The sequence below is a fragment of the Naegleria gruberi genome, assembly GCF_000004985.1.
Source record: "Naegleria gruberi genomic scaffold NAEGRscaffold_50, whole genome shotgun sequence".
Taxonomy (NCBI): domain Eukaryota; phylum Heterolobosea; class Eutetramitea; order Acrasida; family Naegleriidae; genus Naegleria; species Naegleria gruberi.
The window spans coordinates 297,861-321,353 of NW_003163277.1; the positions used below are offsets into that span (position 1 = coordinate 297,861).

Consider the following 23,493-nt stretch of genomic DNA (forward strand, 5'->3'; position numbering starts at 1 on the left):
TCCTTGACCACTCGAATATTAATACTCAATCTTTTTCTATTTCTGATTTTGGTTTTCCTAATTTTGTTCTTTTTGGTTCGAATTGGCACTTTGTCAGACCAATACTCCTCTGTGTCATAGCCAGAGAGACTGGATTCTTCTTCGGTGGCTTCTTCTAGCTCAGTAAAAATTGTTTCGTTTTGGGATTCGGATTCGGGTATGGTAGTTACATCTTCATTTAGTTGTTTTTCTCTATCGTACTGTCCTTTGTCATTTGTTTTTTCTAATTCCAAATCAACCTCAGTTCCCTCTTCATCTGAATCAAACTCATCGTCATCACTCAGTGAGCTATATTCATCATCACTCGAAAAGTCTTCTTCACTTTCCGCTCCAGAATAAACCATTTGAGGTTCTGTCTTGTCCAAGTATTGTTGAGATGACAATGAAAATTGTTCTAACTCTTCTGTCAATTTGCTGTCCCATTTTAACCTTTTCCTTAATTTCTTAGCTACTGGAAGTTTATAAACTATATCACAAAAGTAGTTTTCAAAGTATGAGGATGTTAGTTCAATGAGATGGGAGAAATTTTTTACTCCAATATTGTACAACATTAACTCAACTCCTGCCAATATTCTGCCAAGCCTTTTTCTTGTTCTGTCATTGTAGCATGAATCATTTGTTCTGACATCAAGTACTTCACTACTATTTGCACTCTGCCTCGAGGTTGTAATAAATTTACTGTTGGGGAAGTTTGACATGTACGATTGAGCTGCCAGTAATGTGTATGCTGGATCTACAGTTAACGAAAGTTGTTTCATGTTCATGACAGAATAAACATTTCCATTATTCTTAATAAAGGTTGAAGGGTGGTCTTTTTCTACAAATTGTGAGAAGTCCATTTCTCCATATTCCAAAGAATAATCAATATTCTCCAAGGCCTTCTTTGGTGCCTTTTTTTTTGGTGAACCTAATTCAGAAGAAGCAGCTCGTTTATTAGATTCCTGAGGTGTTGGTTCAGAATTTTCTAAAAAAGAAGATGGTAAAAAAGACGACTGGGTGCTTAATACATCAACATTTGAATCTTGAGTCAAATTGAGTCTTTGGGTATTTGAAATTGGAGATGTGTTATTGAAAGGAGTTGTCACATGTTGAATGTTGACTCGTTGTTGGAAGTTTGATGTTGGAGTTGTTGTTGTTTCATGTTGACCAATGTTAACTCGTTGTTGAAAGTATCTTACATGATTTGAGGTAGGAATAATGTGTTGAAGGATAGGTGTTGGACTCGGAGACACCACATAGTTTGGAGAGGTTATGTGGATTGGTATTTGAGATGTGGGTGTTGTGTTGAAGGCTCTGATATTGGGGCATGTTGCTGGTTGACAACGGAATGGGCTGTAGAGTAAGGGTGATCTGTATGATTGACGTTGGTTGATGATTACCTGATGGTTGACTTGTTGATTCATTTTTTTGAATTTAAATTGAAACGGCTATATCTATTGAACAACAATTTCCATGTCTTTCTCGCAATTTGAATGATGACTAGACTTGATTGGATCTTACACTGATGGTAGGGAGATGTAGTTAATTTTCATCCTATGTAACAAAACTTTTTGGCCAAATTTGCACGTGTTGTTGATAAGCTTAACCTGAAAGTTGCCCCAATCATCATACTTATCCAAACATGGAAGACAATTCTTGAATCGAAATTGGATACATTCTTCCTTAACTTTAATACCATGCTTCTTAACAACTTGGAACCATTGATTGAATACACCATTTGTTTCCTTCAATATCAAGTAAAAGACTGTTGGTAGACATGAACCAAGAGTAAGATGGTGGACTCTACTAGTGTTTCTCATTTCCAAATGATCATTAATGATAGAACGGGCACACTTGGCAAACATATCCCAAACCACTCTATAAACCTGTTTTACCTCACTTGAAATATCTGTCCAACATTGATACTTTGGTGCATATGAATAAACTCCCTTTTCCAAAATAAAATCACACTCCTCATAATCACGTTCATCATCCTCATCCAAAATAACTTTCCTCTTCTTTGCCTTTGATTTAGATCTTTTTCCACTTGAACTTTGTTTGGTTTGTTCAGATGTTTGAAAGTCGGATGATGTTGAAAGATGAAAAACAAGTGATGGAGAATTAGATGACGGAGAAGATGAAGAATTACTACTAATATTGATGCTAGTAAAAGATGGAGCATCAAACATGTCTAAAGTTCCTTCACAGAGTACAGTTTCATGGTTGTTCATTGTTAGTGTTGTTGATGTATTATGATATTTGTTTTGAGTTGAATTTGGTATGAACAAACGCATTGTTGTATTTATTCATTTTTTTCAAAATGGTTCAAGTTGGTTGTACGGCAACCATTACAGCAACTTGTCGTTTAATAAGAAAAGAGGCTGAAAAATATTGCAGTGAAATATTTTCTCCTCAATGTATTTATTTATTCTGTATTTCTTCTTTTTACTCCTCAAAAACTGTAATACAATTGATGGTTACTTTAACACATGCTCATTCACTACAGAAACACTCAAAAAAAAAACTAATTCTTTAATAAGGCTTTTAAAAAGCTTTAGAGATGGCACCTCATTCCCGGCACGCATGGTAATCATGGCCTGTATTCAATCGGTGTTGAATTCAGTTGTGGAAATCAGAGGATTCCACTGCCAAGCAAGTACTTTTCTGGCATCTCTATGAGGTGCTGATCTGGGCAGCTTTTCTTTTTTCTTATGCTGTATGCTCCTTTGTCAAGAAGCACAATAGATTTGATAGTGATGACTTGATAAATAGGTGAAGAAGGGAAATTTTCATAAACCGTTATGGTTTGAAAAAACTGACTTCCACTGTTTACTGGAACAAAATCTACAGAATACAGAATACGGATTCTGTCATTTTGCAAAACATTTTCTGATTAGGGCCAAACTTAATCCTCTAACATGTTCAACATACTTCTAATTACTGTAAATCACTTGGGTATTGTTTCGGACCGGTAGAACTATTCATGAATATTGGCAACTTCCACCAATCAAAGGATCCATGGAAGGACGCACCTCTGCGGAGGTTCATTTATGTTATCTTGCAATATCCTGTTCATGTTCAAATGAGACAATTAAATTGGTATATAGGGCAACACAGGAGGCAACAATAGAAATTAGAAAGGCACCAAAAAAAATGCACAATATTAGTATCTCCTATTGGTGTGTTGTGATATTGTTATTCATCTGTTTTGCACAACCTTTTTTACTGCAGAGGAGTTGTGTTGTTGTTGCAGAGGAGTATCAATTACATTCCCTGACAGGACATAAAGGAAATGGACAAGATTTTGACAGGACATTCTCTGCTAAACATGCCTTTCTGGCAGAACCGTGTGGAATTTGTTTTGGACTAAATGATGAAATTTACATTTCAGATTGTGTAAGAAACTATATTTTCAAGATATTTCCAAATGAAAGTATGATTGTGTTTGGAGGGTTGGGCAGTACGGGATTCAATCAGGATGGTTATGATGTAAAACAAACTCTTTTCGACTCTCCTTCATCATTGAGTGTGGCACCTAATGGTGATTTATATATTGCTGATACGAACAATGATAAGATTCGTGTGGTTTCGGCGGAGACAAGATTGGTTTCATCATTGCCATTCACTTTCAAACATCCATTGGGAGTGTTTGCTTCCTCTAACAACATGCTTTATATTGCAGGTAAGTTGTCTTTTGCTATTTCATACGAAACCAAAATAGATACTGGAAACAATATGATAAAGAAATATGATATTTCCCAAAAGGTATTGACAACTATTGCTGGAGGAACTGGTTATTTGGATGGATCATATGATAATGTTGATGGAAATTCAATCATTCTTCACTCACCAAAGAATATTCATGTTGTTTCGAGTGGTAAAGATGACACTGTTTATTTCACTGATGAAGAAAGACTAAAATTAATTGATAGCAATGGAAAATATCGTGTGATTGCCATTCCTGAACTTAAATCCAATTTGTAAGTGTCCACTGCTTTTTTTATTGTTCATTTTACAATTCAAATTCACAAAGATATGGAATAGCTGTAACATCAGCGAATGAAATATGGACATCTTCAGATAGACAACATTTCATTCAAATGAATTCCATTGGATCTTCACAACCTTCAACAATTATTGGTGAAAAAGATTCTTTTGGATACGAAGGTGATAATTTGATTGATTCCTTTTCGAGTGTGAGATTTTATGAACCTCGATCTTTGATAGTGAAAGATTCAATTATTCTAGTTATTGATAGGTATAATAATTGTGTGAGAAAGATTGATACACAGAAAAAGACAGTTTCAACATTCTCTGGAGGATTAATTAATCATTCATATGGTGAAGACATTCCCAGATTTGAGGTGTCACCACTCAATACATTATATAGACCATTCACATACAAGAATGAGTTGTACTTCATAGAGCAAAATTATATAATTAGAAAGGTTTCGAACAATGATGGGCTTATCAAGACAATATTTGGATCGGGTATTCAATTGAGAACTGAAAATTCACCAACAAGAGTCTTTAGGTATATCGCAAGTGTTTTCTGTTTTCCAAATGGAGATTTAGTAATTACTAGTTCAAACGAATTCTATATTCTCAATTTAGAAACATTTACAATGCAGAAAATTACTAATGTTGGCCCCAAGACAATTCTTTCAATTTCAGCAATAGTTGGCATTGGGAATTCTTTCAAGAATAGCACTATATATTTCTCCAATGAAGGTACTATTTACAAATATCAGAATGAAAGTGTTCAAGACTCCATGCCAACAGGTTTGGTGCCATCTAACCTTGCAATTTTGAACAATGATTTATACTTTTCTACATCAGGATATCTTGTAAAAGTTAATTGGAACGAAACTACTACTTTGATAGCCGTTCCAAGGGGTGTTAACAGGATATCACAAGATTCCAAAACTGGAAAGATTTATCTTTCCAATACATACAGACTCTACGAAGCAAACGTAAGTAATTTCAGAGTTGAAAAGGTTGCTGGTGTCGATCCATTTGAATATTCTGTTGGGAATAGCATTGATTTTTTTGGATATAGTGGTGAGAATGTGAATGCTAACCAATCGGTAATGTAAGTAGCTCTTTTACAAATGTTATTCGAAATATTATGTATCAATTAGCTCTGTTTCTTTTATACATGCTGACAATGATAATGTTTATCTCTCTACTGCTTCCTCATACATACGTGTGATATATAATGGAGTTGTGCGCACTGTTGTGGGAAGTAGTCCATTTTCGAAAAAAACTGGAAGAACCCTATATTCATTTTGTAGAGATCCTATTAATGAAATTATTTACATGTTGGACAATAATGTGTTGAAGAAGTATGATGAGAAAACAGGAGAAGTTACATCTCTTCTGCCAGCTGTTGAAGTAATTTCATCAAATTCGTTAGTTCAAACAAGTGCTTCTCCTTTTTTAGCAATTAAACCAAAGACTGACACGAAAATGATATTCTCAACATTTGATAACATGATATATTTCTCTGATTATTGTAGAATATTACAAATTGACCCAAAAACATTGAAATATCAAAAAGTGGCGGGAAGTATGTGTGGAGATGTAATACCAGATATTCCAGCTATACAATCTCCTTTACCTACAAATCCCCCAAAAGGCCTTTCAGTTAATCCTGTAAATGGTGATCTCTACATTAGTTATGCTGATTTTTTTGGAAAGCTTGAAAAGACTTCAGGTATGATTCGTGCATTATTTAGGAGTTTTCCATTTAGTCCAATAGAACCAAGTGATGGTCATGTTGGAAATAGCACTTTTATTGGGACGATCTCAACTTCCTATGCCATTAGTGATCAGACAATTTACTTTAGCACAAATACAAAAATTAGAGTTTTGGAGCTAGCTCAAAATGGTTCATACTACCTCAGAACTATTGTTGGAGATGGGAATGGCGGATATTCAGGTGATAATTTACCTGCATTGAGTTCATCTGTACAAAACCCAAAGGCATTCCATGTTAAAAAGAATGGGGATATTGTATTTGTGGATGAAGGAAATTACCTTATTAGAAAATTTGTAAAAGCAACAGGTCTATTGAAGAATATAGCAGGAAAACCTCGTCAAATGACAGGTTATTATTCAGGAGAGTTGAAAGGGCTAGATACAATCTTTATTAATTTGGGATATTCATTTAGTTTCAATGAGAAAACAGAAGAAACTATTTTTTCTGAACACTCAGTTATTGACACATTCCTTATTAGAAAGCTTTCTCCTATCTGTGAAGGAGGAGCACGCTTCAATTCATTCAATAATACTTGTGACTGTTTGAGTGGATTTTATGGAGAGAAATGTCAAGCAATTACTTGCAATGGAACAATATCATCAGATGCAACAAGTTGTAATGGAAAGGGAACTTGTGTTGAATTAGATGTTTGTGAATGTTTGAATGGATTTGAAGGGCAGTATTGTGAAAAATCTATTGACAAGTTGGCAACCGATCAGTCAACAATTTTGATTGTTTCCATTGTCATTCCTATTCTTGGAGTAGGTCTGATTATCGTGATATTGATTGTAATTATTGTCATAGCATTACTACTTTTCAAAAAGAAGAAATCAAAGGAAATTAATGAAATTGCAACTGCAAACATTGTGGAAATGTCAGAATTTCCAAGTAGTTCAATCATTATTTCATCATCACTTGGTTCTGACATGTCAGAAAAGGAAGACATACTTTCTAGGTATATTAATATGATTAGAGTTGGGCAAGGCGCATTTGGAAGTGTTTTCAAAGTGACAGATACAAAGAGTGGAAATAAGGTAAAAGCAATCAAGATTGTGAGATTTGAATCATTCACCGATTTGAACACAATTATGAAAGAAGCATCTCAATTGAGTAATATCAATCATCCAAATATATTGCGAGTGAATGATTATTTCATCACTAATGACAATTTGCTTTGTATAGATATGGATTATTATGAGAATGGTGACTTGACAAGGTTTACAAAGAAGGAAATATGTTCTGAAGATATTATTCGCAAGATTATGAAACAAATGTTAAGTGCATTGAATTATGTCCACTCAGAATTGTCAATCATTCATAGAGATATCAAACCTTCAAATATTTTTATTCGAAAACTTTCTGGAAATGACATTGAAGTTGTTTTAGCTGATTTTGGATTGGCTAAAAAGTATCAAGAAATGAAAGGTCAATCCTATGCTGGAACTCCACTTTTTATGAGGTTTGTTTTATAATTATGCATTAGTTTTAAACTTTTTAAAGTCCTGAAATTGCACTGGGCAGCTCATATTCATTCAATACTGATATTTTCTCACTGGGAGTTTCGATTTATCAAATCATGACAAAAGACGAAACCATTCCTATTGGAAATTTATTGATGGGAAATCAATTAGCAAATGCAGAAGCCATTCTCACCCAACAAATGAAACAGAATACTAGTTACTCGAATGAATTGATTGAAATTGTTATGAAAATGTTGGATAAGAATCAAGAAACTCGATCAAGTGCTGTTCAACTTCTTCAAATGCCTTATTTCAAACACTAACTCTCTTTTTTAATAAAGTTGGACTTCCTCGATTCATTGTTGTTAAGCCATACCCGAATGAGAAGGGGGATATTTAGTTTATTAATACAAATAATATCTGCTTCCTAATAGCTCTCTGATTTGTTGAACTTATTTGCTCCCCACAGTAGTGAATTCTCATGATTTAGTCCTTGATCACCAATTCTATTGCCACGAATATTAAGTGATGTTAATTGTTTCATTTCACTTATATATTTGGCTCCTTCTACACCAATTCGATTGCCACGAATATTAAGTGATGTTAATTGTTTCATTTCACTAATGAATTTGACTTTGCCACAAATATTAAGTGATGTTAATTGTTTCATTTCACTAATGAATTTAGCTCCTTCATCACCAGTTCTATTGTAAGAAATATTAAGTGATGTTAATTGTTTCATTTCACTAATGTATTTGACTCCTTCTATACCAATTTCATTTTCAGAAATATTAAGTGATGTTAATTGTTTCATTTCACTAATGAATTTAGCTCCTTCTATACCAATGAGAGTGTAATAAATATTAAGTGATGTCAATTGTTTCATTCCACTTATATATTTGGCTCCTTCATCGCCAATTATATTGTAAGAAATATCAAGTGATGTTAATTGTTTCATTTCACTTATATATTTGGCTCCTTCATCGCCAATTTCATTTTCACGAATATTAAGTGATATTAATTGTTTCATTTCACTGATATATTTAGCTCCTTCATCACCAATTACATTGTAAGAAATATTAAGTGATGTTAATTGTTTCATTTCACTGATATATTTGGCTCCTTCTACACCAATTCGATTGCCACGAATATTAAGTGATGTTAATTGTTTCATTTCAGTTACGAATTTGAGTTGTTCTATGGCTTCCAGCAAATTTGTTGAAAATTTAACATCAACAATACTATTCATAAACTGACTTTTCATGAATAATTCAACTCGTTTCTCTGTAATGTTGTTTTTAAATTGAATAACAAGTTTTGAACGTTCCTTGATCACATTAAAGAATTGTTTTGAAATTAAAGTACAATTATTTAAAATAAACCACGAATCATCAATCATGCAAATTATTTCAAAACAAATATCATCTGAAAATATTTCTTGTTCGAGTTTCACATGCTTTTTTACTTTCTCTTCCATATTATTATTATTATTGTTAGTGAATATTTCCTCCGAATTAATTAATTGATGATTTTCAAAATCTTGTCTGTTTCGTTTGCTCATTTTTTCTTGAGATTTAAATTCATGGGATTTACTTTGGTTAGAATTGTTGGCATTGTAATGTTAAATAACATTTTGAGAAAATGATATCTACAATATTTCTCTTTGCATCATAATCAGTCCAAAAAGGACTTGATGCAGCACTGATAGTTCAACTCGTTCTTGCAAACAGGTATCTCTGAATCGGATAGTCACAGTTGCATTCAATAAACTCTCTTCATCAATAGTGATGGCAATAGGAATTCCAATTTCATCAGCACGTTTATATTTCTTTCCAATTGAGTGTGCACTTTCATCATGTTTGAAGGGAATGGAAAGAGTTCTTATAATTTTAGTAACCTTTTCTAGTACCATCTTTTCCTCATTAGTTTTGACTTTACAGTTAGAAACCAGTAATACCTTGATTGGAGCCAACTGACTTGGTAAAGAAAGAATAGGCCTTTCCTCATCTCGAGTCCAAAATACATGTTCCAATAAGCTCAATAATATTCTACTAACAGAAAATGAAAGATCAATGATGTGAGGAGTAATCTTTTCTCCATAAACTTTTTTCACACATTCCACAAACGAAATATCATCTTTGGATAATTGGAAATTCTTTCCATTGATATCAAGTGAGATTTTGTGGTTGGTTTCCAACTCTGTTTGATATTGAGATTTCTTCTCCTTAGATAGTCCACTAAGGTGCTCTAACAGTATTTTGGTATCATTCTTGTAACGTTTTCCAAGCTTTTGATGTGAAAACTCCACAACTATTTCTCTCTCCTCAAGAGGTTCATCAAATGAATCAAATAGAGAGAGATCAGAGTTAGAATGTTGAGAATGTTGCAGCAAATCGTAACCTGCTTTGGATTGAACATTAACAACCTCTACCCAACCAATGGTTGTCAACACCTCACATGTCCACAACTGCTCCAATCTATATGAAAATTGTTTTCGAAACCGTATTCCTTCACTCAAAAATCCACATTCCTCCATGAATTCTTGTGTTCTGGCAAGATAGTAAGCCAATGATTTGTTAGCTATGAATTCTTGTTCCGCAGCATCTTTGATCGAAATCTTGGTTTCTTCATCATTTGAATCTAAAAGCAATCTCACAATTACTTGCTCGACTTTCTTGGAGTACTTTTCACAATTATTTTTCTTTGCTCCATTGCAGAAATGCATTATTTTTGCGCTTGAATTTTCCCTCAGTTTCGAATAGTGGCCAGTAGTTGTAGAATTATCAAAAATGGACCCAACCTGTGCAACTGAAAAGGGTAACCGTTTTCCACCATATTCCCATAACCGCTTAATATTTGTGTAAACACCTTGATCGAGATCAGGTCTCAAATAAACACTTGTTCTACCTGTTACTCCAATTTGTGTTTTAATCGCAAACGTCCATTCAAATACTTCAGAAATTTGATTTCCATCCATACTCCTAATTCTAAACCTCTTAATAATATTATTCATGGCACCACCATCATAAGAATGAAGATTTGCAAGAATTTCTCTGAAATGTTTGATTTGAACACTTGTTAATAAATCCTCGTTGCCCAGCTTTTCCTGTATGAAATCCTCAATAACTTTGGTGGCAAGAATGATCTTATCAGTCTTCATATCTTTCACAATAAATTCATTAAAAGGAAAAAAGAATCCAAAAGCTCTGTAAACTTCATCAAGTACAAGTGAGCTCGTTTCCATTTCCATCATTTCTTCCTCCAATACGAAATGTTTCCTCCATAATCCAATCACATTATTCTTCAAATTGCATCCCAAAGGACCTAAATCCACCAAACCACTCACTCCACCATAAATTTCGAATGACGGTAATACGAAACAATTTTTCAATAAACATGCCCTTAATAACTGATCATTGAAATGTAATTTACTCGATTCGGAACACTTCTTTGCAATTATTTTCAATTCCAAATTTAATAATTTAATTCTCTCCTCATCACGATCGGAAGAAGAATTAAAATTTGATAATTGTTGTAATTTTTCTTTGAATAATTGATTAATAGCAATTCGTTCTTCTAATGTTGCAATTTTAGGTTGATTGTTGGTGGTAGTTGTCGAAGAAATTGCATTTTCCGTTGATGTGTTGTTGCCTATCTGATTGTTGATCATTTTTTTAATTTGTAATTTCACAACAAGTCATCATGAAACAATCAAATTTGTGAAACTATCAAGAAGACGCACTTTCTGTGCAATTTAATCCAACCACTCAGTTTGTTAATCCCAATGAGTGGAATAAAAGATTCATAACAGCTAATACATTGGCATTATAATCCAAAATAGTTCCAATAGATAATGCATTAAGAGTAGCTTAATATTTCAATTAAAATGTTTACAAAAGTATACCAGTATTCATAAAGTTGGAAATTACCAGGATTCACTCCTTTCCAGTATGGTAGCATTTCTGGAAAGTAGTTAGATATGGAACGATGAATTAAAATTATTAATTATCAAGGTTTTCGAGTGCAACCATGGCTGGATCAAAACCATTAGAAATGAAAGTATTAGACTCTAAATAAGAGGAAGTTAGTGTTACTTTTTCTACATGAATTACAAGCAGATTTTAACAATCACGTTCCGAAACTTAATTCCAAATTTTAGGATGCTAGGTAGATAACCTACCAACTCGTATTTCCATGCAACTAATTATTATTAATTCGTGATGATGTGTTGACTTCAATATTTGCTGCGTTTACGAATTTGAATTTGAAAAAACCCTTTCAACTTCCAACTTGTCGCCTCAAATTTACCAAATTAATCAAAATTCACTATCAACACAAATGTTGTATGGAAGGAACTTTGTATGAAAGATCAAAGATAACTCTCTGTGCAATTATTAATAGCTACCTGATAGAGGAAGTCAGGGAATTCAAAAGGTGGATCGATGAAAACTTCGTCTTGTATTTTTTCAAGTAAAAAACAAATACAAAAGATCTTCATCAATTAATTATATTATTAATAATCATCAAAATGCCAGCCAATGTCGGAACTAGAAGAAAATTGAATCCAAATCTTAAGAAGGGATATGTAGCTCCACCAGTTGAAGATCATATCATCATTGAAGAGGATCAAAAGCAAAAATCACAACAACAACAACCTGTAAAAACAAAGAAGCAACAACAACCAATTGCTAATACTTCATCACCAGCAACCACTACTACCACTAACAAGGTTGTTACCAATGCAAATGTACCAACAACAACAACAACAACAGCACCAAAAGCAAAGAATGTAAAATCATCATCAGAATCACGTTTTGAAAAGTACGAAAAACAACATGAAGCCTTCATCAAGCAAATGGAAACATTCATGAAGTCCTTCCTTGATTTTGAAAAGGAGAGATTGGCCTTCATGAAAGAACAATTCGGATCAAAGAGTGTTGGCACAACCACCACTACACAAACAACTGTGGCCAACAATAAGAAGGATAACAAGACAATTACAGCCACAACAACAACTACACCAACAAAAACTACAACTCCTCCTCCAACTAACACAACTGTTAAAACAACAACAGCAACAGCAGCAACTACTACTCCTAAGAAAAAGACAACAGAACCAACCACAACTCCACAAAATAATACCAATGTAACATCACCAAAATCAACCAAGAATGAAGCAGCAAAGAATAAGGATCCTGCTGTTGATGCTTCTCCAACTAAGCAACAAACCAAGAAGGCAACAACTACTACTAGCCCTACCACTACTGCCACTACCACCACTACAACTGTACCAACAAAGATTAGAGAATTGACTGTAACAAAAGATGAAATTTTTGATAATCTCAAAGTTGTCTATGTGAGTGGTGAAAACATCAAGGCAATTGCCGAGGCTAATAAGGTATTCGATACTTTGGAAAAGAAGGATGCTGTATATGGATTTGACATTTTGTGGAATGCAAAGGAGGAAAAGACAATTAACGAAAGCCCAACCGAAACTCACATCCTTGTACCAATCAGACTCATCTTATTGGCTAATCATGACACTGTCTTTGTTTATAGACCTCCAACTGCCGAAGAGATGCTTGCTGAAAAGATTGATAGACCTCTCCCAGTAGCTCTTTACAAAATTCTCACTCAAAATCAATGTGTCAAGGTTTCATTTAATGCTATTGAAAAGGTCAACTACTTGTACCATAATTTGAACACTACCTATGTTAGTCATGTATCTGATATCAACTCCCTTTTCGTGAAGGAACCATATGGTTCTGCATTGGATATGTTAAGTAAGGAATTGGAATTACCAACAGAACAAGTTTCCAAAGAGCTCAAAATGAGACATAATATTAATTATAGCAAGGAGCTCAGTAATGGCCAACTTGTCACAGTTGCCAAGAGATGTTGGTTGGAATTAAGACTTGTTGAAAAATTCTCTGAAAAACAAAAAACCAAGACAAATCTATTTGACTTTGTGACCAAAAACATGAAAATTGAAGATTAAATTTTTACTTTTTCCTACAGACAACTCCCCAGTTATCTTTTTCGTAATACATATTCTTTACAAACTCAAAATCGAATGATTGAACTTTTTCTCCAGTTTGTGGACAAGTTGTGAAGGATGCTTCTTCGACCAATTTTTCCAATTCTCCTTCTTTGAACAAGTGATAAAATCTCTTGTAGACCTTTTCTCCATCTTCTCCTTGAATAAAGTTTTCAGCATTTTGAGCTGGTTTCTTATCAAATTGTTTTTGTAAATGCCAAGGTACAAAGACATCTTGTTGTGGATACCTGTAGGAAGGTGTTGAAGAATCTTGTGACTTTTTCTTTGATTGTTGCTCAAAAGCCCAAACATAGATTAAAACTTCACCTCCTTGTTTACAAACTCTGAATAATTCTCTAATGGCATTCATTCTTCTTTCAGGTGTAGCAAAATGGTGAATGACAGCCACACTAATCACAACATCAAATTTTTCTGATTTAAATGGTAATCTAGTATTATCGGCAACCATAACTTCCAAATCTCTTCCTTTACAAATTTCAGCAAGTCCATCACTAATATCAGTACCAATAAAACAATTACTAGTTGAAATTTTTGATAATTTGTTTCCTCTATTAAATTCAAGAGTTTCCTTCCATGATTGCATATATTTACCATTTCCGCATCCGATATCAGCAAACAAACAATTTTCCTTTCCGAGAATATATTCATTAATAAATGGCCATCTAGAATATCTAGTATTTGAAAAGTGTGGAGCAATTTCATTATAAACTTGTGTTACAAATTGTTTTTCAAATTGATGTAATTGCATAGAATCATTTTCAACAGTATTAATGACACGATTAGCATCCAATTCGGGATCAATTTGTTGTGCTGTTGTTGAAGAAGAGGAAGAGGCAGCAGATGATGAAGATTCTTGTTCACTCATTTTTTAAAAAATTAAAATTAGAAAAATGCTTTTTCATAGATGTACAGATTTCTGGAATAATTTTTCAATCTATGTCGATACTTGATGAACTTGTTATTGGATTGCAAGATAGGCGGAATGTTTGAATAATATCGTTCCATTCCAATGGGACAATTCAACGCTTGGTAAAATTTGCGTTAGCTTTGTTAAAATCTTATCCACGTGTGCTGTCCAGGTTTCCTTAATGGAGGGAGATGCAACCATTTTTCATAGTGTTTGTCCTTAAATCCTTATGTAGAACTGCTTATTCATTTAAGGAGCAAAGAAAAATGCCTCATCGTCCAGGTTTGGGTAAATCACGCAAAAGCAGAGGGGCTTTGATGATGCCTCTTTGTTCTGAAATAGAAATTTAAACAGGCGCAAACACTCTCGAAAAAACCAACCAAACAACATTAAGCTGTGTTATATTTCAATTAAAACTGAGAGTATTGCTGATATCCAATAACCAAAAACTCAATACTTGAATTTCAAAGTATGGACAATCGTTCAGCTTTTCTTGCCTCAGATTATTCAATTCTTCAACTTGTCCAAACAATGTTTCATGTCTTACTCCTCATAATTGCCAAAATACTTGATACACTATATAGCTCGTTTGTATTTGAGGTAGAGAGTATAAGCAACAATGGCTCCACCTCAATCATAACAAATAGGAGAGGTAATTCTTCAGATAATATAACTGACGAAGACAATGATGATGAACCACCATTAAGCAAACAACACTCCAAGAGAGAACACATTACATTTCAAACTCCTTCCTCTACACCATCATCGGATCTGAATCCAATCAGCAAACCTTCAAATCATCCATTAAGGCGAATGAGTAATTTGTTCTTCTTCAACAATGACTCTATAGATACTAGGCTTGATGAATTAATAGATGATGATTCAATATTATGGAGGAAGAGAGCCATATCGGCGCCCTCTGATGTTTTGCCCAGCCCCTCAAACTCACCAGAAAGTAACACTAACAATGAGCAAAATGATAATATGATTTTAATTGAGGACACTCATAAACAATTATCAACATTGAACGAAGAACAATATAGCGAACAACAACAACCAATTTTGACCACGAACGATGAGGCTCAACCAGCAATGAACATTATAGAAGAGCATTCTAGTAACAATTCAAAGAGAAGAGGATTCCTTACCAAATCATCTTCCACAAATACACCTCCTCAAAGAACAAAGCAAAAAACCTCCCCTACTACCAATGGATCATCATTTACTCCACCTCCTCTGGGAAAAGGCAATTCTTTTGTAGAGCTTCGAAAGCAATTAACAGAGTTTGAATTTCCAAAGAAAAAATCAGAGGATTAAATTCAATTTTCAAAAAATCCTTATTCTCTTTCAGTTTCGTCAAGTTAGAGTTCCAATCCAGTTCCTTGTTCTTTGAAGTTTGAAATATAATTAAATTCAAAAAAATATCAATTATTCAATGCAATACGATTCAGAAGAATTCATTCCTCCAGCCATTTCAATAGATATTGGTTCGGGTAGGTTTAAATGTGGCTTCTCTGGAGAAGAGGCTCCACTCTTTGACATGCCAACCATTTGTGGTAGAACTGCAACATCACCAATGCATTACTACAACGGTCACAGGACTACTGGCTACCAGGCTAAACCAGATAAACCCGATGATAAATTCTTTGGTGAGGAGGTTCTCTTGCAAAGGAGTTACTTGACAATGAATTATTTCATTGAGAATGGAGTTGTAGTGAATTGGGATAATTATGAATATGCAATGCATCACATGCTCTATAAGAAAATGAAAGTTGAACCAGAATGTCATCCAGTGATATTGAATAGCCTGCCTCATAATCCAAGGGCTGATAAGGAAAAAGCAACACAGATCATGTTTGAAACATTCAATATACCAGCCATTTATTTTGCAAATTCAGCACAAATGGCATTGTTTGCCTCGGGGAGAACTTTTGGAGTTTCATTATTGTGTGGTGATGGAGTTTCATTGGTAGCTCCATTCACAGATGATCTCCGTGCCAACGATGTTTATAGAATGAATTTTGGTGGAAGAGATTTGAATGATTACTTATTGAAATTGGTCATGTCGAGAGGAAAATGTTCATTGACAGAATTTATTGGAAGGGAAGTCATGAGGGAAATTAAGGAAAGTGGCTATTTCACATGTGACACCTCTGAGAAGATAACGAAAAAGTATTTTACTTTACCTGATGGATCCAGGATTGTCATGGAGGAGGAATTATTGGAATGTACAGAACCATTATTTAATGTTGAATTGATTTCATCGAGTTTTCAATTTTCTGGTTTGCACGAAATGTTAAATCATTCCATTTCTAACATGCCAATTGAATATAGAAAAGATCTTTATTCGAATATAGTTCTCTCAGGAGGAACAACACTTTTCAATGGATTTAAGAAGAGATTGGAAAGTGAAATGGATTCCATCTCAAAATCAAAACTTTCCATTATTGCTCCTTCTCAAAGAAACCATTCCATTTGGTTAGGTCAATCAATCTATAGCTCCCTAGAATCATTTCAATCCATATGGAAAACAAAGGAAGAATATGATGAATCGGGTCCAGGTGTTGTGTCACGAAGGCCTTGTTGGTAAAACAAGGTGCAACTTATTCTTGCCATATATTCTACAAAATCAGTATTATCCTTACAGTAGTGATGATTGTAATTATGCAAGAAGGTAGTTGTCTTGCTCTCTTTATAGTGTAATTAGTGCCACGTTTGGTAGAGCAAGAATGGACCAAGGAAACAAAATACATTCGAAACAAGCCTATTGACTTTACCTCAATCAAAAAAAATTTTATTTCAGTGTAGCTGATCCCAATAGGATCATGAGGTATTATCTTGAATTAAGAGAACCTCAATCAAAAAAAATGTTTTACTTCCTCATTAGCATGATCATGATTGTGTGGATCAATATTTCCATACAGCATTTCTTTATCCGAATCAGCGATATGTATCTGGGCTCTTTCTTTTCTGAAATCGTACCATGAAGAATTTCCAATAACACAATCCACCCATGAGGTTTGTTAACAACAAACTCAAAAATCAAAACAAGCCTTTTCATTACTTTCATCAATTCATCCATCAGAGAAGAAGTAAATAATCAAGTAGCAGAGAGAACAACAAATGAACATGTTCTTTAAATAGCCTTCATCAATTTAAAAAACCAAATAAAAAAACAAATCAAACTCATCAACAGCACCTACACCCACATATAATTTTTCATCACATATTATCATCATGTATATGCATAACTTGAGTAGAGTTATTACAATAATTCCAAATGATTCTGTGGAATTATTGTCGAATAATAGTAGTAATATCACGAATCAAAGTGCTATTTCTGCTACTACCATTAATAATGGTGGAAATGTAATAAATAATGATGATTCGGATATTGATACATTGGTGGATGAAATTGTAAATGGAGAACAAGTGGATGAATACTTTTTTAATTGTGCAGGTTTAATTTCGAATTTGGAATATGTTAAACAAGTGATAGAAAAGAAGAAAACTGGAAATTTGATTGATTTGGTTTGTTTCACATATGAATTTTTTATTGGAATGTTTTTGTGTTTTGGATATTTTTGAAAATAATTGAAAAATAGATGGGTAGGAATATATTACATCATGCCTGTAAATGGGGAAACTTGAATATTGTCCAATATGCCATTTCGAAAGGAGTTTCGGTTAATTTGAAAGATATCCATGGAAACACTCCAATTCACTTTTGTTGTGAGGAAGGTTATACTGATATTGTGACGTGTTTACTTCATCATCCAAATATTAAAGCAACATTGAAGAATAAGGTAAGAACAATCTCATTTCCATAACTAATAATTCTTATGAAACCTTTCGAATAATTCTAAAATTTAGGACGGTGCAACACCAAAGAGAAAGGCTCAATATTCTGGCTATTCAAACGTAGTTCTCTTACTGGAAAGATATTTGGGCAATATTTATGTAAGTTGTTGAATATTTTCACAAATTTCGTTTCGAACTATTTTCATTAGCTGTTTAAGGAAAATTTGAAAAATCAAGTAATTGATGTTGAGGAAACTTATTCCAACTACAAATTGAGTGATATTTCAATAAGGATAGTTGATTAAAAATTTAATTACCCTTTGATCTTATTTATTGTAAAAACATTACAATGAAGAGTTTCATTCTCCCAGAAGGGAAATATTGAAAAAATCTTTTTCCACTGACCACAGTATTGTTGTAATCAAGATCAGAGCGAACTCTAAAAGTCCATTGAATATATCGCCACCACCTTTCATCTTGTGAAAAATAATATCATCACAAAAAAACGAGTTTAGAGATGGTTATTATTCGAAAGGTTTACTTGTCTAAACCTTGGTGGTTATTTGTGCTACTGTTTAGCTGCATCGTTTTCACAATACACAACAACAACCTTGTTCATTCTAAATCGCCTTCTCTATACATTCCACAAGTTTCGGATACAAGCCAGACTAATAACATTCCATCTTCTCTATCATCAACAAGTTCCACCTCATCGGATAAATGTAAAACAACTAATCCCTTCATATTTTCCCTTCCTACACCATTCTTTCACTGGGCAGAATCGGATTTCAATAACATTGGTTCGAAAGCTTTTTATGAAAATAATTGTTTACAAATTGAACAAGTAAATAGATATAATGGATATATTCCATATGATCAAGTCAAGAAATCTCTCACCACCACTTCGACAACATCTAATATTGCAGAATTTTTAATCATTGACGATTATTCACTTTTCAAATTGTGGAAAGACAATATTACAAACTTCAAGCTCATTTCACAATTTGCCAAATCAACGAATCTAATTCTAATGTCCAAGAAGGAAAAACAAATTACATCGATGAGAGATTTGAAAAATAAGAAGGTTGCTGTTTGTCAACATCATTTGGAATATTTGATTTATGAATTATATAAACTAGGAATGAGTTTGAGTGATATTAAATATGAGATTGTAAATTATGACCTCATGTATATGAGGGTTTTATATGAAGATATTGATGCATACTTTGTGGATGATCGATACATTTTCACACAAGTGAGAAAGACAACTACAACTCTTTATTATCCTAGAGAGTTTAATATTATTGAATCATCACTCAATTATACAAAGGATGGAATCAACATGTTCAGATATGGTATTATTGTGAAAGATAATCCAAGTGTTAGTGGGCTTGAAGAAATTACAAGAAGATTCTTACTGACACAAACTCAAATGTACACCTTTTGTAGAGATAATCCTTTGGAGTGTTTTGAAAGATGGGTCGTCTATGATTACATGATTGATAATTTGAACAATTTATTGTGGCCTTCTATTGATGGTTTTGGAAATATTAGTAGAGTTTCAATTACAAATTCAATGTCTATATATTTGGGAAGAAATCCAACTTCAACAGAATCAAAAATATTTATCAACCAGTTTGTCAATTCAACCATAATGGATGAGATTATTTCGAATTGTACTGATAATTTGTGTACAGGCATAGATGGATCTGTATTGAATATTACAGGACTTGCCTATTCAGATGCAACTCCAACATTTTGTGAGGATTACATATTCCCATATCCACTCTCTTGTAAGAGATATTACTTGTACTTTAGATTGTACTGCTCATTTGTTCCATTCCTTATTGGTTCCCTAATTAATTTGATATTTGCTGTCATTGTTCCATTCATGAGAAGTGAACACTTGATGAAGCATCGTTTCATAGCCCCATTTGTAACACCAGTTTGCTTTTCAGGATTTTTACTCTTCTCTGCTATATTATTTTGCAGGTTTTCCTATTTTCCTGAGAATGTCATTTACGGTTTGGCAAGTGCCTGTATCGTTACAGTTATTATTACACGTTCCATGAATGTGATTCGTTACTTTTATGTGAGAAATATGTTCAAGCTCATGAAAAAGAGGAATAAGAATGAAAATAATGGATCAGCATACAATTTCTCAATGAAAGAAGATAAGGAAGTATTGGATAGGAATATTCGGTTTCACAGAGTTGCAGCATCCAAATTGGTCTTTGTTATTATTTGGATAGTACTGGTAGTACTTATTGCTCCGTCATTTTTCATAGCTCAATACTATGCTCCGGAGAATTATATTATAAGAAATGGAATTTCCATTATTGTCTATGTATTGGCAACATTTTTCATGGTTTTCCTCTTTATTTTTGATTTGATTGTTAATAGAAAGAGATTGAAAAAGAGAGGTTTCATTTCCTTCATTCTATTCGACGATCCACTATTGTACAGATTGGAATTATTATTGTGTGGGTTTGAATTGATTTCAATTGTTTGGATTTCTCTCAGTGATTACTATGTCTATAACATTGCTGCCTTCTCTGCACAAGCTGTTGGTTTCCTTTCTTTGGGCCTTTCTGGTGCTGTAACATGGTCTTATGGATTTGCAGCAGCTGTCATTCTCTATAGACGTGGCAAGAAGTTTATCATGTCCAAAGTTTATAGAAGAAGAGCAATGAAAAGTAATTCAAACCTCTCTACAGAATTGAGTGGAAGTGCAATCCAAGCTGATTTCTTGGAAAAGTTAATTGAAAATGATGATTTTTATTCTCTTCTTGAAGGTATGTTATAGATTGAATAGTTACGAATTTAATGCTTGTATAGATTATGCTAAGAAGGAATTCTCATCGGAAAATCTCTTCCTTTACAATGTAAGTTTTCATTAACTCAATCCTCATTTACATGTTCAATCTTTTTGGCAATAGATACTGAGACAATATAGAAAAAGGAGAGAACTCTACATTTCGGATTTACTGTTCATTTACAATAATTATGTAAAGAATTATTCACCATTTGAAGTGAACGTCTCCTCTGAAACTAAGAAGAGCGTTAGAGAAATTCTCTACACTTACCATATGATTGAGTCAGCAACTTCTAAAGACAGATTCTCTAAAAGAATCACCCAATTTCCAACAGATATTTTCCCAAATTATGATTCATTCTCGGGAGCTACTCCTTATCAGGCCTTTGATGATGTTCATTCATCGCCAAAACTTGCAAGTAAGGCGACCATGCCACCTTCATTTCAGAATAACAACTCTCCAATGATGGGTCGATTTAAAGATAGTTTCAGAAAGCTATCATCTGTTTCAGATAGTGAAGCAAGTAGGGGGGATGATCTTGTTGGAGATGACGCAGATATAGGATCAGATCAAAGCAGAACTCCTAGAAGAAGTACTGTAAGTGGAGGGGGACCAGTTATTCCATTCAATCAAATTCAAGCACTTTACAATGATGTTACACAGAATGTTATGGATACTTTCAGTAGATTATGTGAAACGAGTGAATATCAGCAATGGGAATCCCTTAATAATATGGCATTGTTCATCTCCAATAAGGAATTGGCTTGAGATAAAAAGTGCTTTGCTCATTTGTAAAATGATAAGCTGAGACACCTTTCTTTACCCAAATAATGGGCTGGACTCATTTTGTTCTGAGATACGCTTTATCTTAAAGAAATTTTTTTAAAAGTGAATAAAAAGTTTAATCGCCCCACGTGGGGCTCGAACCCACGACCGTTGGATTAAAAGTCCAACGCTCTACCGACTGAGCTAGCAGGGCTGCTCGTATTTGACATAAAATGTTTTTTCATGAAAATAACAAGCGAGATTTTCATTATATGAACAATGAACATCCTCCTTGTTTGTTGATGTCACCAAGCAAATGAACCTTCGTGGCCAAATAAATCCACCACAAGAAATTCACCTTTTTCTCAATCCAAAAAAAATAGATTTAAAACAATCCATATATTTACAAACAGTAAAATGTCAACACCAAACAACAAATTGTCAGTTCGTGTCGATGGCAATCAAATTAGTTTCTACTCACCAAACGATCCCGATGATAATATCATCATTACCTTCCATAGAACTTTACGTATACCTGATGATGGTAAGATTTATCCTCTGCCACCATCATTAGGTAATTTCCCTGTAAAGAGAGTTGATGATTATCTTGATAGAGTTCCTGAAAAGTGGAAAAAGACAGGTGGTATATTTATTCCACTCTATCAACGTGAAGCCATGTGGATGGAATTCCTAAATGTAAGCTCTGAACATCCTCATGCTTTGAAGGTTGCAGTTGGTAAAGTGAATGCTTTGAGTGGTGAAATGTGGGATGAAGAAATGAAGGACAGATCTGTTCAGGATTATGTAGTAACTCCATTGCAACCATGGTTGGATGGTATTAATAGTGGAGATGGAACCATTAAACAATTCATTGCCATGCCACTCGGACAAGGATACACTGTCGAATCTCAAGTCACTGGTGAGGATAAAGTAGGAGGTGCTCAAATTATCTGTTTCAATCCAAATGAACAAAAGAGAAAGAGACAATTTGCTCCACAAGAACCAGTCAGAAGTGTTCCTCAACAACCAAAACCAATTTATCAACCACAAGTTTTATTCACACCACCTTCAATGACTTCTCCTCCTCCTCCTACTTCTTTTGGATTCTCAATGGTTTCACCTCAACCACCACAGGGTTATCAACAACATTCTGTTGTGCCATGTTGTGAATTAGTCAACTTGGGTTCATATGAAAAACAAGCTTGTGACTCTATTCAATCTCTTTCCTTTGATTGTTGTGAAAGTGAGGAATCCTATGCTCCTCCATCTGCTCCATCTTATCAAAATTCATACTCTTCACAACCATCATCATCATCATCTTTAGTATCTGATTTATTCTGTGCAACAACCTCTTCAACAGCCACCACTTTATCCAAACCACCATCAAATAGTGCACCAAAGATGAGGAAATCAAGCGATTCAAAATCTGAAAGAAAGAAAGAAAATTCATCAGTACCTTCTTCTGTTAAGGCTCAAGAATTGGGTCTTGCATCAGGAGGTAAAATGAAACAACAAATCATTGAAGATCCATATGGAGCTGAATTCTGGGACGTCTCCACCAAGGCAAGAGTTTTCATCCACATTGTAAATAGTGAAATGTTTGCCCAAATTACTGGTGAATCTGTTCCACCAACTCCAATTTCTGCTCAAACCTATTCCAGTTATAATTATCCTTGGTTTGATCACTACACTGAAAATGTTGGAACTATTGGAAAGAGTGAAATCTTGTCTGGAGTTAAGAGTGTCAAGCAAATCGATGAAGAAAAGTACGCATGGTCACAACAAGATGATTCCACAGTCAAAATCAATAATGTTGTGACACACAAGGAAACATTTGATAAGAATAGTGTTAGAGATGGAGATTGGTAAATGTAAATTATTAAAAACTATGTAATATGTAATTAAGA

The 23,493-nt window shown here is 33.9% G+C and overlaps 9 protein-coding genes and 1 non-coding gene across 10 annotated transcripts; 6 read left to right on the forward strand and 4 right to left on the reverse strand.

Annotated features, from left to right (window-relative positions):
* Nucleotides 1–1,535: 1,535 nt before the first annotated feature.
* NAEGRDRAFT_71975 (uncharacterized protein) lies at nucleotides 1,536–2,312 on the reverse strand (the record flags this gene model as incomplete). Its single annotated transcript, XM_002672907.1, has 1 exon — nucleotides 1,536–2,312. The coding sequence occupies one exon, from the start codon at nucleotides 2,310–2,312 to the stop codon at nucleotides 1,536–1,538; it is 777 nt and encodes a 258-aa protein (XP_002672953.1).
* Nucleotides 2,313–3,171: 859 nt separating this feature from the next.
* NAEGRDRAFT_71976 (uncharacterized protein) lies at nucleotides 3,172–7,562 on the forward strand (the record flags this gene model as incomplete). The annotated part of the gene is made up of 6 exons (XM_002672838.1): nucleotides 3,172–3,700; nucleotides 3,740–3,998; nucleotides 4,052–5,110; nucleotides 5,160–6,540; nucleotides 6,607–7,238; nucleotides 7,280–7,562. 6 exons carry the CDS (start codon nucleotides 3,172–3,174, stop codon nucleotides 7,560–7,562), a joined length of 4,143 nt encoding a protein of 1,380 aa, XP_002672884.1.
* A 104-nt stretch (nucleotides 7,563–7,666) lies between these two features.
* NAEGRDRAFT_71977 (uncharacterized protein) lies at nucleotides 7,667–8,716 on the reverse strand (the record flags this gene model as incomplete). The annotated part of the gene is made up of 1 exon (XM_002672908.1): nucleotides 7,667–8,716. One exon carries the CDS (start codon nucleotides 8,714–8,716, stop codon nucleotides 7,667–7,669), a length of 1,050 nt encoding a protein of 349 aa, XP_002672954.1.
* Nucleotides 8,717–8,887: 171 nt separating this feature from the next.
* Nucleotides 8,888–10,909, reverse strand: NAEGRDRAFT_51934 (uncharacterized protein; the record flags this gene model as incomplete). Its single annotated transcript, XM_002672909.1, has 1 exon — nucleotides 8,888–10,909. The coding sequence occupies one exon, from the start codon at nucleotides 10,907–10,909 to the stop codon at nucleotides 8,888–8,890; it is 2,022 nt and encodes a 673-aa protein (XP_002672955.1).
* An 816-nt stretch (nucleotides 10,910–11,725) lies between these two features.
* On the forward strand, nucleotides 11,726–13,255 carry NAEGRDRAFT_59109 (uncharacterized protein). Its single transcript, XM_002672839.1, has one exon. The coding sequence runs from the start codon at nucleotides 11,768–11,770 to the stop codon at nucleotides 13,235–13,237; it is 1,470 nt and encodes a 489-aa protein (XP_002672885.1). The 5' UTR covers nucleotides 11,726–11,767; the 3' UTR covers nucleotides 13,238–13,255.
* Nucleotides 13,256–14,735: 1,480 nt separating this feature from the next.
* On the forward strand, nucleotides 14,736–15,521 carry NAEGRDRAFT_71980 (uncharacterized protein; the record flags this gene model as incomplete). Its single annotated transcript, XM_002672840.1, has 1 exon — nucleotides 14,736–15,521. One exon carries the CDS (start codon nucleotides 14,736–14,738, stop codon nucleotides 15,519–15,521), a length of 786 nt encoding a protein of 261 aa, XP_002672886.1.
* Nucleotides 15,522–15,639: 118 nt separating this feature from the next.
* NAEGRDRAFT_60842 (uncharacterized protein) lies at nucleotides 15,640–16,794 on the forward strand (the record flags this gene model as incomplete). The annotated part of the gene is made up of 1 exon (XM_002672841.1): nucleotides 15,640–16,794. One exon carries the CDS (start codon nucleotides 15,640–15,642, stop codon nucleotides 16,792–16,794), a length of 1,155 nt encoding a protein of 384 aa, XP_002672887.1.
* A 647-nt stretch (nucleotides 16,795–17,441) lies between these two features.
* On the forward strand, nucleotides 17,442–21,589 carry NAEGRDRAFT_71982 (uncharacterized protein; the record flags this gene model as incomplete). Its single annotated transcript, XM_002672842.1, has 7 exons — nucleotides 17,442–17,735; nucleotides 17,810–18,010; nucleotides 18,078–18,164; nucleotides 18,215–18,281; nucleotides 18,656–20,800; nucleotides 20,844–20,890; nucleotides 20,945–21,589. The coding sequence occupies 7 exons, from the start codon at nucleotides 17,442–17,444 to the stop codon at nucleotides 21,587–21,589; spliced, it is 3,486 nt and encodes a 1,161-aa protein (XP_002672888.1).
* Nucleotides 21,590–21,727: 138 nt separating this feature from the next.
* Nucleotides 21,728–21,800, reverse strand: NAEGRDRAFT_t551. The gene has a single exon. It is a non-coding gene; the product is annotated as a tRNA-Lys (tRNA).
* A 203-nt stretch (nucleotides 21,801–22,003) lies between these two features.
* On the forward strand, nucleotides 22,004–23,455 carry NAEGRDRAFT_71983 (uncharacterized protein; the record flags this gene model as incomplete). The annotated part of the gene is made up of 1 exon (XM_002672843.1): nucleotides 22,004–23,455. One exon carries the CDS (start codon nucleotides 22,004–22,006, stop codon nucleotides 23,453–23,455), a length of 1,452 nt encoding a protein of 483 aa, XP_002672889.1.
* Nucleotides 23,456–23,493: the final 38 nt, after the last annotated feature.

Excerpts from the sequence above, each read along its gene's own strand:
- NAEGRDRAFT_59109 (XM_002672839.1), top strand. The coding sequence starts at position 11,768 with ATGCCAGCCAATGTCGGAACTAGAAGAAAATTGAATCCAAATCTTAAG.